A 15,751-nucleotide genomic window follows, 5' to 3' on the forward strand; every position below is an offset into this window, starting at 1 on the left:
GGAGACTGAAACTTCAGGTTGGTCCATGATCAATCCTTAATATTGAAATATGACAACAGGACACAATAAAACCAAGTACTTAAATGAAACTGAGACAAAGTCCTTTTTATCATCAGTGATTTATTATCATGTGTTTTCTCTTAGAAACACCTGGCCTGTTCGATCAAGTAAATGCAGAAAGAAAAGTAAAATACATTCAGATAAACATGAGCACCTGTTTGATGAGATTCTTTCTAAACGTTGGCTTCACAAAGCCAAATTAAATGTGACAACAAAGCACAAGGCATGTCCAACCAACTACATCGTCAGTGTTTACAGGAGGCAGACCAAATATTATAGACAACAAAATGAACAAATATTTTCAAATACAAAACATAAACCAATCAAGTCTACAAACTACAACTCACTCTATTTGTCAATCATTCACAACAGGCAACACAGATGAAAGGAACAGATAAGTGGATATATCAAATCTATATTATTTACAACAAATCTAAAATTGTTTAATTACTCTACTGATAAATTTTCTACAAAAATTGCATAACAGTGTCTTTCCTTAATATGACAAAGGTCTTTAATATGCATATTCTGCATACTCATACGGGCTCATGACAAACAAAATGAGTGTTTCCTCTGATAAATACCCCCTCCCTCCCACAAAACCTAACAGAAAAAGAAAAAACTCAAGGCCCACGCTGCATCCTCCCAGTGACACGCCTGTGGGAGAAGCTACCTGACTTATCATTTCATGGAAGGGTTTTTTGAGATATGCCTCTTTAAGGCACAACCTCAAGGTCTCCTATTCAGTCTCTGAGCTGCTCTACACAAAAACACTGGCTCTTGGCAGTGACGGTCCAAGCACAAGACACCAACAGGTGCTGTTCAAGTGATCAACAAAGTAAGTTTGTCCTCTAAACTCAGTTAAGACAGAAAGCTCGATGTTAGAAAAAAATGTTCCATCTTGAAGCTGTGAACAAATCCTACTTAATCTTTTATGACAGAGAGATCAAACCCTGCAGTAGGCTACAAAGTAAAACAACCTGTTGCGTCATACATGAATGAGTGTTTGCAATGGGAGTGGCTATCCTCGCCTGTAGTTCACGCCTCCTCATGGGCTGTCGGAGGTTTTCATGGCCTCGGTCTGAACCTCCTGTGCCTTCCCTGAGTCATCTCCTTTCTTGTGTTTCCTAGCATGTTTGTATTTTTCCACGTACGCCTTTACCAGGTTGCCCACCTTCACTGGGTTGATCTCGCCGCTCTTGCTGTGGCACACCTGATGACCAGGAACACAAGATAACTACATGTACACTGTCAGGGAAAAACTACTTCAACTGATGACCCGAGTAACTGAGAAGTGAGTTTATAACTTAAAAGCTATTGGGGCTCTAAGTTGTTGGTCACTGACAAACTTTTGAGTATCTTGGAAAAATGCTGAACCCACCTTCTGGACGGCTTTGCGTAGAATCTCCTTGTATTCATCCTTGTTGATGTCTCTCCTCTGGTAGAAAGGCTTGATAGCGAGCTTCACCTCTTCTATAGCTCTCTCCTGCATGTGCAGCTTCTTCAAGTACTAGTGGCAGGAGTTAAAAAAAAAAAAAAAAAAAAAACATCACCAATGATGCTATTTCTATACAAATATCCTCAAAGTAGGGAGGAGTCATACTAATTATTCAAAAACCACTGACGACATGAGACTACTTGAGATGTTCTGTTCAAAGCTAAAAGATTCAGAAGCCAGACTCACCTTGTCTTTCCTGGACAAATCCCCATCCTCTGCCTCTCCTTGTCCAGTGGTTGATAAGCCCTCAGCATGTACACCATCAGATCGAGAGGAGCTACTGAGAAGACCAACAGCATCTTTCTTGGCGGGGTCACTGACAGCTGCAGCGATGTCCTGAGAAAGACCAGGGAGATCACAAACTGAAAGGTTAGACTAAGTCTAAAAGCAGATAGAAAGATAGATTCAATAAACCAGGACTGTCATGTATCTGATGTAGACTTTTAAATTACTGGTCTATGTCTGTAGAAGATAGTGATTTAGTTTGGAATTTCTGATCATATTAGATGTGTAGTCAACAGTTTTGATTTCCCGAGTATGGCTTTTAATTTCATTTCATCTGAAAATGCTTCAGTATCAGTTTCAGTTTCACCCACGTGACCTTACCCTGACAATACTTTTGTTCCATTTAGCTAAACACTGCCACCCTCTGGTCATTTAACCACATTAACTGCTTCATGCATTTCTTAACATTTGGTTACCTCCGCAGTGATAAATGACTCTGTCCTACCTGACTGGATGTCTGTCCTGTCGAAGACGGTCTGCGAGCTCCTTCCTGCTTCAGCCTCAATTTGTACAGAGCCAGCTCTGAAAGAGTGAGAAAGATTTCAGAAAACATGTAGCTGAGAGCCAGATGCAGAACAGCTTTGATCTTGGTTACAACCAAAACAGGTGACTGTGTGTCAAACTCCATCTAGATTCACTTTGTGCATCTTGATTCCCTTTTTTCCTTTTTGAATTAGCCACATCACACATCACACATTAGCACTGAATGTCTGCGAGCAACTAGTGTGGAACCATCTAGCAGCAACACTTACTGCTTGCTGATTTCTCTGGTTGAGGCCCCTCAGGCTCCTGTATATTCCAAGTAACCCTCTTGACTTGAGTCTTGGACTTGACTCCCACTGCAGTCGATTCATTCTTCCCCTCCTCTCCCTCCTTCTCTTGCTTTACCGATGCACCGCTTCCTTCTGTGTGCTCAGACTTCATGTAGTCCAGATTGTCTAGCATCACATCGACGTTGAAGTCATCATCAGAGTCTGAGGGGAGCTCAACCTCCTGCTTTACAGGGACAGTCAATCCAACAGCGTGTGACTGTTCAGCAGAAGACGCTGACACTGGGTGAGACTGAGAGACTGTATCCTGGAGGCTGTCTGCTGGAACAGGTGTGGTCAGCGTAGAAAACGAGGTGACAGGGGGGAAGTGGCATAATTCTGGGGAACTTGGCTCAGATTTAATTATGGGGATTTCATAAGTCTCCGTCTTGATGGGGTCTTCTTTGTTTCCCTCATTGAAGCCTTCAACTCCCACCAAAGCATCGACGACAGTTTCTTCTTTCTTAATTGGTTTAGTAATCGCAGAATCTTTAAATATATCAACAAACGGTTGTTTTTCTTCCTTAATTTCTTTCTTTGTCTCTCTGACTATTTCTGGTTTTGAGGTCTGTCTGTCTATCCTGAGGTCTTTGCTTTCCTGTTTAACTTTAGGGGCAGTGTAGGAGGGAGTGTCATGTTTATTCACCTTTTCTTCTTTCAGTGAGCTTTGAGTGGTGTCCTTCTCTTTTTTCTTGGCCTGTGATTGTTTTGTGTCTTTGGAGGAGGAAACACAGGAGGCTGAGGTTTTCTGTGATCTCCTGGAAGATGATCCCTCTTCTTTCCGTCTCTCTCTTGAGCTGGATCTGGACCTGCGTCTCCTATTGTCTTTTGACAGCGACTTCCCCTTCTCTCTGGAGGGGAGAGACGATTGTTGCGGTCGTGTGTGGTCTTTCCTCCTTTCCCTGGATCTGGATCTGGATCTGGACCGTGATTTCGAGCAAGACCGACCACGTTTACGGTCTTTCGATCTAGATCTGGACCTGGAACGAGATTTTGAGCGAGACCGACCCTGTCTCTTGTCCTTTGACACCCGTCTCCTCTCACAGTCCCCTTCTCTGCCATCATTTCTCTCCTTGCTCCTGTGTTCATGTGTCTTCTTACGCGAGCGCTCTCTGCTGCTGGAGCTGGAACCAGACCTGAATTCAGTAAAGACAGAAAAAACCCTGACCTGAAGAAAACCTGAACATGAAACATGAAACAGATGGTTGCTAAATAGTTGACACCAGGAAAATGGGACGAAGTATTACATTACCTTGATGGCCTCCTGTCTTTGGATCGTGACCGGGACCGCTGTCTCTTCCTGCGAGTCCTGTCAGGGGAAGTGGACTGAGAGCTATCTGAGGTTGAGCGTGGCCTCCTCCTCTCTCTTGACCTTGAGCGCCTGGAACTCCTTTCTCTGTCCTTGTCCTTGTCTTTCTGCCGGCCTCCCTGGCCTGAGGCATGATGGTCTCTCCTCCTGCCTCTGTCTGTCTCCGGACTGCTAGAGCGTCGCTCCTTCGAAGCTTGGAAGGTTTTCTTCCTCTGACCCAAATCTCTTGATGGGGACTCGGAGCAGGATTTGGATTCTGATTTAGTGTCTGCCTTTTGTTTCTTCTTGGTGGGAGCAGAGCTGGATGCTGATAAATCATTCTTACAGTTAGGGGGAGCCCTGCTGGGAGTTCCGGCACTCTCCTCTTCTAAAGCCTCTTTCTCAGCCTTTAAATGATCCAGGCTGTGATGAATAGGTGGTGTAGTGTCTGCTGTCCCTGAATTCACACTCTTTACACTGTCATGGAACCTTTTAGCATCCTCCATAACATCTGACCCTGGCTCTTCCTTGACTTTAGTGTCACGTAATGTTGTGCGTTTCTCAGCCTCAGTGTCTACTCGCCTTGATTCTTTTTCAACCTTGACATATTCCTCTGAACATCTGAGCTCCTGTGATATGGTTTCCTGAGTTCTAGCTCTCCTTGGTTGTTCCTCTGAGATCTCAAACTCCTGTGTTTCAGTTTTCACATGAACCTGCTTGCTTTGCACTAAACCCTCCTTTTTTCCTAAACTAGGAGCCTTCCCCTCATGTGTGGCACATCGCGAGCTGCCATCCAGGCTTGTGCTCTCAGCTTCATCGTCTGAGCTGCTCGAGTCTGACAGAGTGGGATTAAAGGGGTCGTAGATATTATTACTGTCTTGTTCTTTACTGACCGGCGGACGTGATGCCAGGAGCATCTGTTTATCCCTGTGCAGCTGTCTCCTTCTTGCTTCATCTTGCTTTTCTCTCTTGGGTTCCTGCACACTGCCTCCGCTGGCAGAGGATGACCCGCTGCTCATCCGCCTTGACTGCCACGAGTTCCCACTGGAGTTAATGCGGAAGCTCACTGCGGTTGAAGACGAGGAAGATGAGGAGTAACGTTGTTGGCTGGCAGAAGAGCCAGTGGAGGAGGAGGAAGAAGAGGAGAAGGAGTTGGAGAAGCCTGACCCGTCAGGCCTCTGCCTCTGCGTCTGACCGTCATTCCTGCCCTTTTGCCGGTCGACACTTTGCTGCCTTCCTTTGTCTCCAGAGAGGCTGTTCACGCCTGTTTCTGGCACGCTGTAACCATTACTACTGGTGGTAGAATTACTGCTATTTCCCCTACTGCTACTGCTTCTATTACTGCCATCATTTGTGATGCTACCACTCTCCCTTTTTATTTTTGGTATCCTAGGAAGCACTGACACGTCTACCCACACGGGCTTTGTAGGCGCTTTTTTAGGTTGGGAATGTGAAGGTGCTATTCCCTTGCTCTTGGAGCTGGAGTCTAGGGAAGGGTGGGCGGATGAGGAGGGGCTGGGGGCTCTGACTCCATTGGTTCCCCTGTGACCAGGAAGGTGGGTGGGTCTGACTGAACGAGGTGGCTGCAAACTCGGACGACCTCGGGGTAGTAAATCAGAACGTGCTGATGGCTGGACGTGGCTGGCTGCGGAGGGCATGTGGGCGGGTAAGCGAGAGGAGCTCTGGGAGAAAGGCCTGTTCATGGAACTATGGGAGGATCCTGGTAGGTCTCCGTTGTAGTGGGGAGACTGAGAACTGTCTCCTTGGTTGGGTGACATCACTGGGTTGATTTGGGTGCTGCCATCTCCAGAGCTACTGCTGCAACCTGGCTTTAATGCTGATGGCATCACTGTAACAGAAAAAAATGTACAAATGATCAGCACATATAAAGAGTGGAAAAATGATGTTATTTTGCTTCACTCTGCAGATAGCTCTGACTGGTAATTATTTTGAGTGGAACAGTGTTGAAGAAAACCATAAAACGGGAAATGGCTCAGTCAGTCACAATCAGCTGAGAATGAATGAGGAACAACTCACAGCCAGCTCAACTTTGATATTCCCCGACTGGACACGAATAAAACAGTTAAGCTGAAGTAAATTTTTAAGTTGTTTTATATTCAACAGCTGGACTTTATGAAAATAGCATTAGTTTTTTTTCCAACGACCAACCTCTAATCAAACAGCTACAACACATTTCATCAAATCTCACTGTTGAGATTTGGTGCTTGAGAATGCGCCACACACACTTACTTGGCTTTGCAGCTTTAAGGGAACCATCTCGATTAATAACAACATCAGAGCTGTCCATCAGGAGCATGCTCTGTCCCGATAAGATGCTGCCCAGCAGGTCGGGTACAGGAGCTGCCTCCACAACACCCCCTGATTGGGGAACATTCATACCCCTCCTGGTGTAGCAAAGCAAACTCTCATTTAGATCAACCACATTTCTAGATCTAGATCACGAAGACCGAGGCAACTCAACATCTCACAATTATGAGATATAACGTGTAAGCTACCATGATGTGTACAAAAGGGGATGTTACCTGGAAAGGCTTGCAGTGACTGGTCGAGCTACAGGCTGGTGTGAGCGAAGAGCAGAGCGAGAGATCCCTCGTCTCTTGGCCTCCAACAGCGATGTGACGTGGGCCTGCTGCTCTTCCTCCTCACTGGTCACATCAAAATTGTAAGGCACAATTTTCTTGATAATGAACATAGTATATGCTCAGACGCATACAATAACATACACACATTGAAACATACATCAACACTAACCAAGTATGTACTATATACTTTAACAGATGATAGCGATGGCCACGTAATAATGATTATGATTGTGTTATTTGTTTGTAAACTGGATTGGTAATAGTATGTTATTGATTGATTAAAAAAAACTATTTGCATCACACATCCATGCTGTGTAGCATCAAAGCAAAGCACAAACTGGGCTGAACGTATTCCAGGGGACAGAAAAAGAAAAAAAAAAGCTTGGGAGGCAGGACCACTCGACCAGCATGTGATGCCTTCTCTACATATCAAACTATATCAACAAATATGTGAAGTCTGTAAAATGGTATTTGGATCAGCACGACAATATGAACAAGTCTTCTTACCAATCCACAAATGGATCCAGGTCAAATGGATCTCCATAGATGGACAGGGAGGCGGCGCCTATGTCAGCACGCATGCCGCTTAGCGTGTGCTCCGATGGTCGATATACTGTAGGAAGTGAAGATCCCTTCTTGTCCTTGACAATTCCAAGATTATTAGCAATACGGCTTCGAGGAGTGGCTGTCTTTTTCAACATCTAATGACAAAACAGAGGTACAGAGTTCATCTAGAGAGAAAAGCATCTCACAAGTATCTGACTACAATAGAAATTAGTTATTCATTGTGTTTAGATACATCGAGTAAACCAAATGATGACACACTCACCAGCTTTTTTTTGGATTTACTCCTCCTCATTTTCCGTTTCCTCCTCCTGACTCCTGTACTTGCTGCTGTACCTTTTTTACCCACAGCAGAAGATGGCTTCTTCCTTTTGACCTTTCTACGCTTTCCTGTTCAATCATAAGAGTTATCCCTCATCAAAAAACACATCACTATTTACTGGCCATACTCTTCCTTTCACTACTTCTCTTCCACTACCATCTGTTCGCGTGTGTGCTTGTTATAATGCTAAACCTATGTGAAAATTCTGCATTTCTGTCTGTGTGCTTACTTACCGGTCCTGCGCCTGTGGCGAGATGGGACACGAGGTGTGAAGTCCCGTATGTACACAGACGTGTTGAGCCCAGCCACCACAGCATTAATGGTCTCATCAAGCCAGGTGGACTGAATCAGATAGGTGGGAGCCAACTAGTAAGAAAAAATATGCATTACTCCACTGTTTTCACCCACGATCACTGTCTAAAGACAACTTCAAAACCCATGCACTGTTTTTTAAGGATGCTGTATTATGGTTCTTGGGGGTTTTCCCCCTTCCTTTAGTGTTATATAGCTTTTTGGTGTTTGCAAAAAGTCTGCAAAGTTACAAAGCCCACACCAAAGGGGGTTACTCTCTCCTACAGAAAACACTGCTCCTGAAATGCCTCATCAATAATTCAGCCTTGTTGTATGAAGATGTGGAAGGTAGGAGCAAAGCATGACATGACTTCAAATCTTCATCCACTCCCACCATCTGAGGACTCCTCTTTCAGTGGATTCACTTCATTCTTGATGGAAATGTGAAACGATTGGAAAACTATCCAATTGTGTGTGTACATACTGCTTTGACAACGAAATACCGACCGTCCGTTACCCTAATTCAAACTTGGAGGCTGTACGTTTTGTCATGTTTATGCTGTTTTACTGTTGATTTAGTAGGTGAACGTGCTGAACTTGGCGTTAGCATGACGCGCAGCTAATGCTGCTGGAGCGATGTCGGACGGACGCTGTATATACTACGGGACAGTCAAAACAAACCACGTGAACAGGTAATTCTGCTATTTTAAAAACTGAACCCTGGCACACTCTATCCTGAACTGGCCGCGGTGCCCTGAAAAGAAAGTTGCGGTTTTCTTGATTCAAAACTACCTGCGACGGTGCAAACAAAGTCACGTTTCTCAACGCCTCCATCATCACGCTGGACATCAACAATAGCGCGAGATTTCACTCACTCCGTGAAGGTTATCAACTGCCCAATCAATTAACAATTAACGTTACGCGATAAGCAAACGTTAGTGAGAGTTTACAAGCATAATCCTGCACATTGTTAGCTAACAACAAACGTACATTGATGTTAGAAGTTGCTGTGAGATCTGACTTCTCACTTGTCTGTATTCAGTAATATTTAATTTCCAGTGATGTTGATGTGCATGCATCCTGTGTTAAAATCCGAAAGGACGGAATGAACTGACTCGAAGCGTTCAGCGAAGCTTTTTTATCCTGATGCTACACGGTGGATTAACAGTGTTATTAGTCGATGTTTAATTCGGCGTGTATCTGATACACCAACTACTCCGTATTTTAGTGAGAAATCGAGATTTTTGAAACGGTTCGCCCCTCATTCCCACGGTCATCTCCCACTAAAATAGCGCAGCTAACCAACGGAGGTTGGTGGGGAGTTGAGGCGACAAAATCTATAGTGTGTAAAGTTTGTACAGAAATAAAGTTTATCTTCATGGGTTACATTGGTGTCGAATTGACAAGAAGACTGTCCACATGTGACGCCTTTAATCTTGTGTTTCTAGAGCACTGTGTTTTTGCGGACACGTAAGCAATTTTTAGTATGTCGTATTTCTTAAAGAGAGTTTGGCGTAATGTTTTCCGTGTAGAGCGCAGGGAGCTTCCATGTAGTTCAAATACCGTACGTATTTTTTAACGTGTTGACACCGCCACAGATACACAGGGTAAAGTATAAGGTTGTCAGACATTCACTGACTGCGGTTAGTTATAGGTTTGTTTAATGGTTTACAGTCTAATAAAGCGTGTTTGTATTGATTACTGATGTTGGCAGATGAGGCCAATTGCCAGCTAATTGTACTCAGTGTCTAACAGCAATCATTCATCCAGGACCAGCTAATATTTTTCTGTCAACAGCTGAAGAGACTAACAGTCTGGCCTTGAACTTTCTCATCTGTGTGTTTAATGTTTAACAGTATTTTATGTCATTTTTGTGACACTCTTATGATCTCAGACTCAAATGCTAATAGCTGCATGAGAGTTGAAACTTATTCAGACTAATCTTGATCACCCTTACGCCATTTATAGACTTAATTTCATTATTTAAAAAAAAAACAAAAAAAAAAAACAATAAATTTGAGTTTAATTTAAACAAAATAAATGTGACAACATTTTGTGGAAAAGTCAAACTATATAGATACAGTCCATTTACTATTTCTCCATAGTATGTAATTATCACTTATTGTTATTGTACCAATGGTCTTGGCCTTGTGTCCTACACTTTGGCCGCAATGCCGTGATTCATTTGTATATGTCAAAGGACAGGGTGGCCTTTCCCTAAAAATGACTTGATTTCAGGCCTGCAAAACCACTAATTTTACCTCGCAGATCATCCTAAAACACACTTTAAACTAAACAGAAACAAAATAAAATTCACCAGAACTGTTTTTGTTAGTCTTTCTACTGTTCCAACAATCACCAGCTCTGGTTTGGTTGAAATAATCTCTTATGTACAGAGTTAGATATGAATGTATTCTGGCCTACATACTGTTTTCCACACAGCAGCTTTCTTGCAAAGACCATAAAGTTGAATGTTAGTGGCCCAAGGCTAGGGTTAGATTCCTGCTCGAACATGTGCAGTGGTGAAGTTTTTGGTTTAGAAGCAGTTATTGTGGTGATATTAATAGTAGAAGTGTAGCTAGACTGGATAGTGGCTGCAAACACTTGGAGGAGCTGAGTACACCCTCCCCAGATAAAAGTATGAAACTGAAAATGAGCATAATACGGCCTCTTTAACACAAGCATTTCAATCACCAATCAAATACAACAAATGTCAAAAACACATGCCATCATTTCTGCTGTCAGCTGCATTAAAGTACATCACCCTAATTTGCACAACAACAAACATTCAACATCAAGACATTTCTTTAAGATCCAGCCTCGCTGTTGAAGTGAGTTAGAAAATAAGTCAAAACGGAAGCATCACGCCTCATGCCAAACCTGCGATGTGCGTGCCTGTGTGATGCGATGTCGATTCACATTAGCTCGGACCCTCTCACTCTGTTGCGTCCGGGCAATAGCTCTGGTGGGACCTGCAGCATGTGACCCAGAGCGACTGGTGGCAGGACGGGCAGTAGAGGGTAAGCTCTCTGTATCACTAATTTCTTCAGCTGAACCCCCTGAGACAAGAAGATTTAAATGTCTGACTTGTGATGAGATGCTAATGAACGGTTCTTTGCCATCTTAAGCACAGCCACTTGTCATATAAGGAATGAAGCTATTGGTTGATATGTAGTTGTAGAAGTGAGTTACATAAATAAAGAGCAATTCCAAGAAATTAAATTAATACAAATAAACAAAAATGTAATATAGCAGCATTTTCAAGATCATAAATTCACTGAAATATGTAAAATACTGAATATAATGAGATGAAATATTCAGACTTAGTTGTCTAAGACCAAGTCCAAAATGTTGTTTGAGCATGTATGAGTTTAAGAAGGCCGATAAATGAAAGGCTTACTTGAGTGATGGTTGTTGGCTTCACACTCAGGGCAGAACCATTCCTCTACAGGAACAGAGTCAAGAGGGGGCGTAAGACACTCCATGTGATACCTGTAGAGGGGGGAAGGTTTAACATATTTCTTTGATGATAAGAATGCAGGCAAGACTTTCAGGCTGTAATCAAAGGCAAAAGTACAATATCTGTCTCACCCAGCATCACAGCCATCGCAGAGCAAGAGACGGTCCTCACGGTCACTGCCCCCACACACCTCACAGCTGGTCTGCTCAAGGTCCACATTTGCTCTTTCCTCTTGACCTTCCTTCACAGGCTTTTGTACTGTGATCTGAATGAAGCAGTCATCACACAAATGACACACAAGCAATTCGTCCACACTATAAGAACGAATGTAGTTTATAAATGCACCAGAAATAATGCTGCCGAAGACTGAACACACTCACCATTTTCTTGACTTTGCCTCCATAACATTTCCTTAGGTATATGCTGTTGAAGGCAATACGGTCTACAGGACATGAGTTTGCATTCTATGTAGAGGAAAACAAAAACACAGAAAATTGGTTATTCAGCTTCCTCTCCCACAGATGCTTTTTAAATGCAAAATATATAACAAAGTATTTTCTCCTTGGGCTAATACAACATGAAGTTAGACTCACCTTGGCCCATTCAAGGATGCAGTCGAGACAGAAGAAGTGCTCACAGCTCTCTGGTGTTGCAACAGGTTGGCTGTTGAATGAGTTAAGGCAGATGGGACACTTGTCTGTGTCCTCATCAGAGCTCAGCCCTTGCAGGTCAGCAGAGGTCCCCCCATAAGCTCCATCTTCAGCCTTAGCATCTTCCTCCTCTTCCTCATCTGACAAAAGAAAGAGTAGAAATCTGTTGTGCATGTACTCTCCAAGCTATATTTATAAAGGATATTGCAACATAACACAAAGTAGTGGGCACATAATGATACACTTCATACCATAAGAGTGTAGTGTATCACAGAGTCTCATTTTTCCTCTTTCAGCTATTAAGGAAAATTAGAGCTTGTTAAGTTGCTTGCTGTGTGATTTGACTCAGACCAACTAAAACTTAAAGACTACAGTGTATTTTGTCATTACATGATCTCAATCAGAAACTCAAGTTGAGCAAATAATAATTTTATGATAATCCAGTAAAGAAAAAGTAGACCACCACCACATTTGACAACAATATACATTGCATATTCAGTTCCTCCTACCATCCTCCTCTTCATTGCCTTCTCCATATTCCTCATCCTCATCATCCTCTCCATCTAGATGACCCTCCTCTTCTTCCTCACCACTGTCAGATTCTCCCTCCTCGGACTCCTCTTCAACATCGTCGGAGTCATCTAAGAGGAAAAATAATATACAAATACGCACAATAGGAATGAGGTTTAGGTACGTTAGATGTTGTACTCTCCTGAAAGTGAATGCAGCCTAATGAAAGAATTCATTCATTCAATCATCAGCCCATCACACATAACACAAACGTGTTCAACAAATTACCTGAGATGGCCCACAGCGCAGCCCTTTTCCCCTTGCTGTGGGACGTATTGCGGTTGATCAGCTCGTCTTGGCTGTCATCTTCATCCATGGCTGACCATTAGAAGAACGGCTGGACAACTTCTCTGACAGCTTCACACCACAATTGCAGATAGTGTATAAATGACCAGATAATGTCTGGATTTTACTTGTGCGCAGTTCTGACGATTGTGACATTGGGTCTGACCGAATCTTTAAGAAGTTTACTGGTAACATGTAGTCTACTCACTCGTTAAAGGATGGGTGATGCAGAGAAGAAATTCTCAATGAACTTTGTGGAATGACGACGTGATTTTCTGCCTGAGTGCTTGAGCAGAAAGAGAAAACAACCATCAAGCATGTGCTCTTCGTCTGTGGGATGTAGCAATAACTAGCTACACTGAACAGAAAACAGCAAGATCTTCATCCTATCCACGAGTGACATTTGAAACTATAAAACAGCCGTTTCAATGGGCCCACTTTGGTAACTTACTTTTACTGTTCGTTGACAAAGAAGAACAGGTTAACTAACACTGGCTAGCTAGCCAGCAGCAGCCTGCAGACTATGCTAACGTTACATTTGTAAACAAAGAAGAAAAGTGGGCACCAAACAGAGCGCTTCATCTATGTTCCATATAAAACATACATGCAGCGTATACGCAGATACACACACAATACATACATGCACTGACAAAAATATGGGACTAACCTGTAACGCTTTACTGAACAAATGACGGTAGCTAGTAATGTTAGCTTCAGTGCAGCGCGTTAGCTAGCCAGAGAATAGCTAAATTTAGCCAACGTCAATTGCAAAGCCGCTTCGGACTCTTTACTAAAAAACAATGAGTGTGTGGAGAAAATTTCACAGACTCCCCTATTAAGCATCATAACTACAACGTCCTATTCGTTAACTTAATATCAATTTGAAACCTACCCTATGAAGTACTGGGAGGTATGTCAGAGTGATCTGAAGTCCTCACGGCTGTTGAGTGACACCACCGGCTGGCGATAGACGGAAATGGCCGAGCGCAGACAGACGACTGTGACTCTTAAAGAGACAGTAACATATTTGAGACCGGTCAGACACTTAGAGTACACGTGAATAATATAATTACAGTATTTCTGTCTTAGTGTGACAATTAGTGTGCATTTATTTCTATTGTTGTGTGTACAATCACATTAATAGCATACCCTGTGATCCAAATGTAAACAACAGGGTGGTCGCCAAAACAAAAAATGGAAACTGAACTCACTATCACTACCATTACAGTTTAATGAGCAGGTATTTCAATACATGGGCCAACAGGAAATAACATCTTTTGTGTTATAAACTGTAGAGTAGTAAAATAGGCAAGCTCTTTTCAGTCAGCAAGTCACACAAGCGCAATCAAAAGAAAACCCAATGACAGCAAAAAAGCGGGGACTTCAATGATGGTAGTATGATAATGACAAACTATTACAATATTATATTTTACATTCGGTACCTAGCTCTTACTTGATATCAATAAATATTTTTGAAAAGTCTGATAGCTACTCTTGACACTACAACAGTGTATTACCAGAAACCAGAACAATTATCCGCTTGAAGGGCCAGAACTGTCACAAGCCACAGAGAAGCAACCCAGTGCCACTGTCGCCCTCTAGTGGTGACTCTACCTGGACAAAGGCAGCTGTTACATAATACAATGTAATCCTGATTTACTACTGTATGTCATGGGGTCATGTGTATCCTGGCTGTGAATAATCCGACAGGGCTTTGACAGTCAAAAACTGATCAGTAGTAGATTTAAGTAGACCTAAACCAAAAAAGTTGCTTGATAATGTGCTAGAAAAAAAGAGAGAACGCGATGTTCTAGTTGTCAGTGTTGATAGAGGGATTAATTACATTTTTTACGAATATCTACTAAAAGGTTGTGTGTTGAAGTTCTGAACTTTTTTATGAACTTTTTTATGTTCATGATGAAATTTAAAGGGTAAAAATATTAAAATTTCAATAGCAGTTCCTCACTCAGATGATGTTACGCAATTCTTTAATGATATCAGGGAGTCCTAAACTCTCACTCTGTAAATAATTGAGTGCTCATCATCTCGGTCCCCCTCCTCCTCCTCCTCCACCTCCTCATCGTCATCATCAGATCAGACTGTCGTGCTGCATCCTTGGTACGTGCGCAGCCACACTCCGCTCATGGCAACACTGTACACAAGTAAGCCGAGTTCAACCACTTTACACTGTAGGGGTAGGGGCGTCCTTTGTCCGAGCGGCTTAAACCACACTTATCCGACCTCCAGCGGCAGCTGTCGCATCATACGTCAATTTAAGGGCGAAGACACCTGTGTCGAATTGATATTTGCGATAAATAATCGGCCAGGGGCAGGACTCTCTTCACACGATAATGGTTCATTCCTAATGTACGACGTGCAGAACTGAACGCGCCGCACCCCAACTATAACTCTTGAATTCAACTGAACATGCTACCCTCGCGAAACCCACCCTCGCGAGATTTGTATTTGTCGACTCTCTACCATGGGTGGGTCGTTCAACTGCAGCGCGGCAGCCCATTGGCGGTGCGTGTTGCCAGTTTCTTTCTAATTTGCATAACCAGGTCGGGTTGCAGATGCAGGGGAGTGGGCAGGGAAGGGGTAGTGCAAGTGTACTGAACTTCTGCGTCGGTGTGGGCTCTACTATAGTCCTAAAATGCACCTAACTTTAATCATGCACTGTGATTTATTTTAGAGAAAAAACAATTTAGATGTCTGGATAGATGGCAGACGGGCTCCTATCGGCGAAAATGAAAGATTTCTTCTTTTAAAATTAACCCAAAAGAAAACTTGGGACTGGTAAGTAGCTCCCTTTTTCTGCCACTATTCTTTATTCTGTGTATAATGTGTTGACGAATAGGCCACATCCAGTGTGCCACTCCGTGTATTTTTTCCACATATTTCTTTACAGTTGTCGTTTGTACTTATTGATTATTTTTGAACTTTTTTCATCACAATTTAAATGGAAGACATTTCAATATATTTCGGAGGCCAAATACACAGAGCGTGGACTGGAGGCCAGCTGTAATGTAGTACAGTTTGATACAGTGTTGGGATTTCAGATATTTG

General features: G+C 42.8%; 1 protein-coding gene across 2 annotated transcripts; it reads right to left on the reverse strand.

Annotated features, from left to right (window-relative positions):
• Positions 1-107: 107 nt before the first annotated feature.
• On the reverse strand, positions 108-13,667 carry phrf1 (PHD and ring finger domains 1). 2 transcript variants are annotated; one of them, XM_076733189.1, is made up of 20 exons: positions 13,578-13,667; positions 12,894-12,971; positions 12,629-12,757; positions 12,340-12,471; positions 11,774-11,970; positions 11,561-11,644; positions 11,312-11,445; positions 11,121-11,212; positions 10,601-10,779; positions 7,663-7,795; positions 7,373-7,497; positions 7,051-7,244; positions 6,484-6,606; positions 6,191-6,345; positions 3,905-5,789; positions 2,596-3,788; positions 2,289-2,365; positions 1,745-1,894; positions 1,442-1,570; positions 108-1,273 (listed from the first exon to the last, which is right to left on the reverse strand). In XM_076733189.1, the coding sequence occupies exons 3-20, from the start codon at positions 12,714-12,716 to the stop codon at positions 1,109-1,111; spliced, it is 5,235 nt and encodes a 1,744-aa protein (XP_076589304.1). In that variant the 5' UTR covers positions 12,717-12,757; positions 12,894-12,971; positions 13,578-13,667; the 3' UTR covers positions 108-1,108. The 2 variants fall into 2 exon arrangements, with proteins under 2 accessions (XP_076589304.1, XP_076589305.1); XM_076733190.1 differs by lacking the exon at positions 13,578-13,667 and adding an exon at positions 13,353-13,459.
• Positions 13,668-15,751: the final 2,084 nt, after the last annotated feature.

The sequence above is a fragment of the Chaetodon auriga genome, chromosome 6, assembly GCF_051107435.1.
Source record: "Chaetodon auriga isolate fChaAug3 chromosome 6, fChaAug3.hap1, whole genome shotgun sequence".
Taxonomy (NCBI): Eukaryota; Metazoa; Chordata; class Actinopteri; order Chaetodontiformes; family Chaetodontidae; genus Chaetodon; species Chaetodon auriga.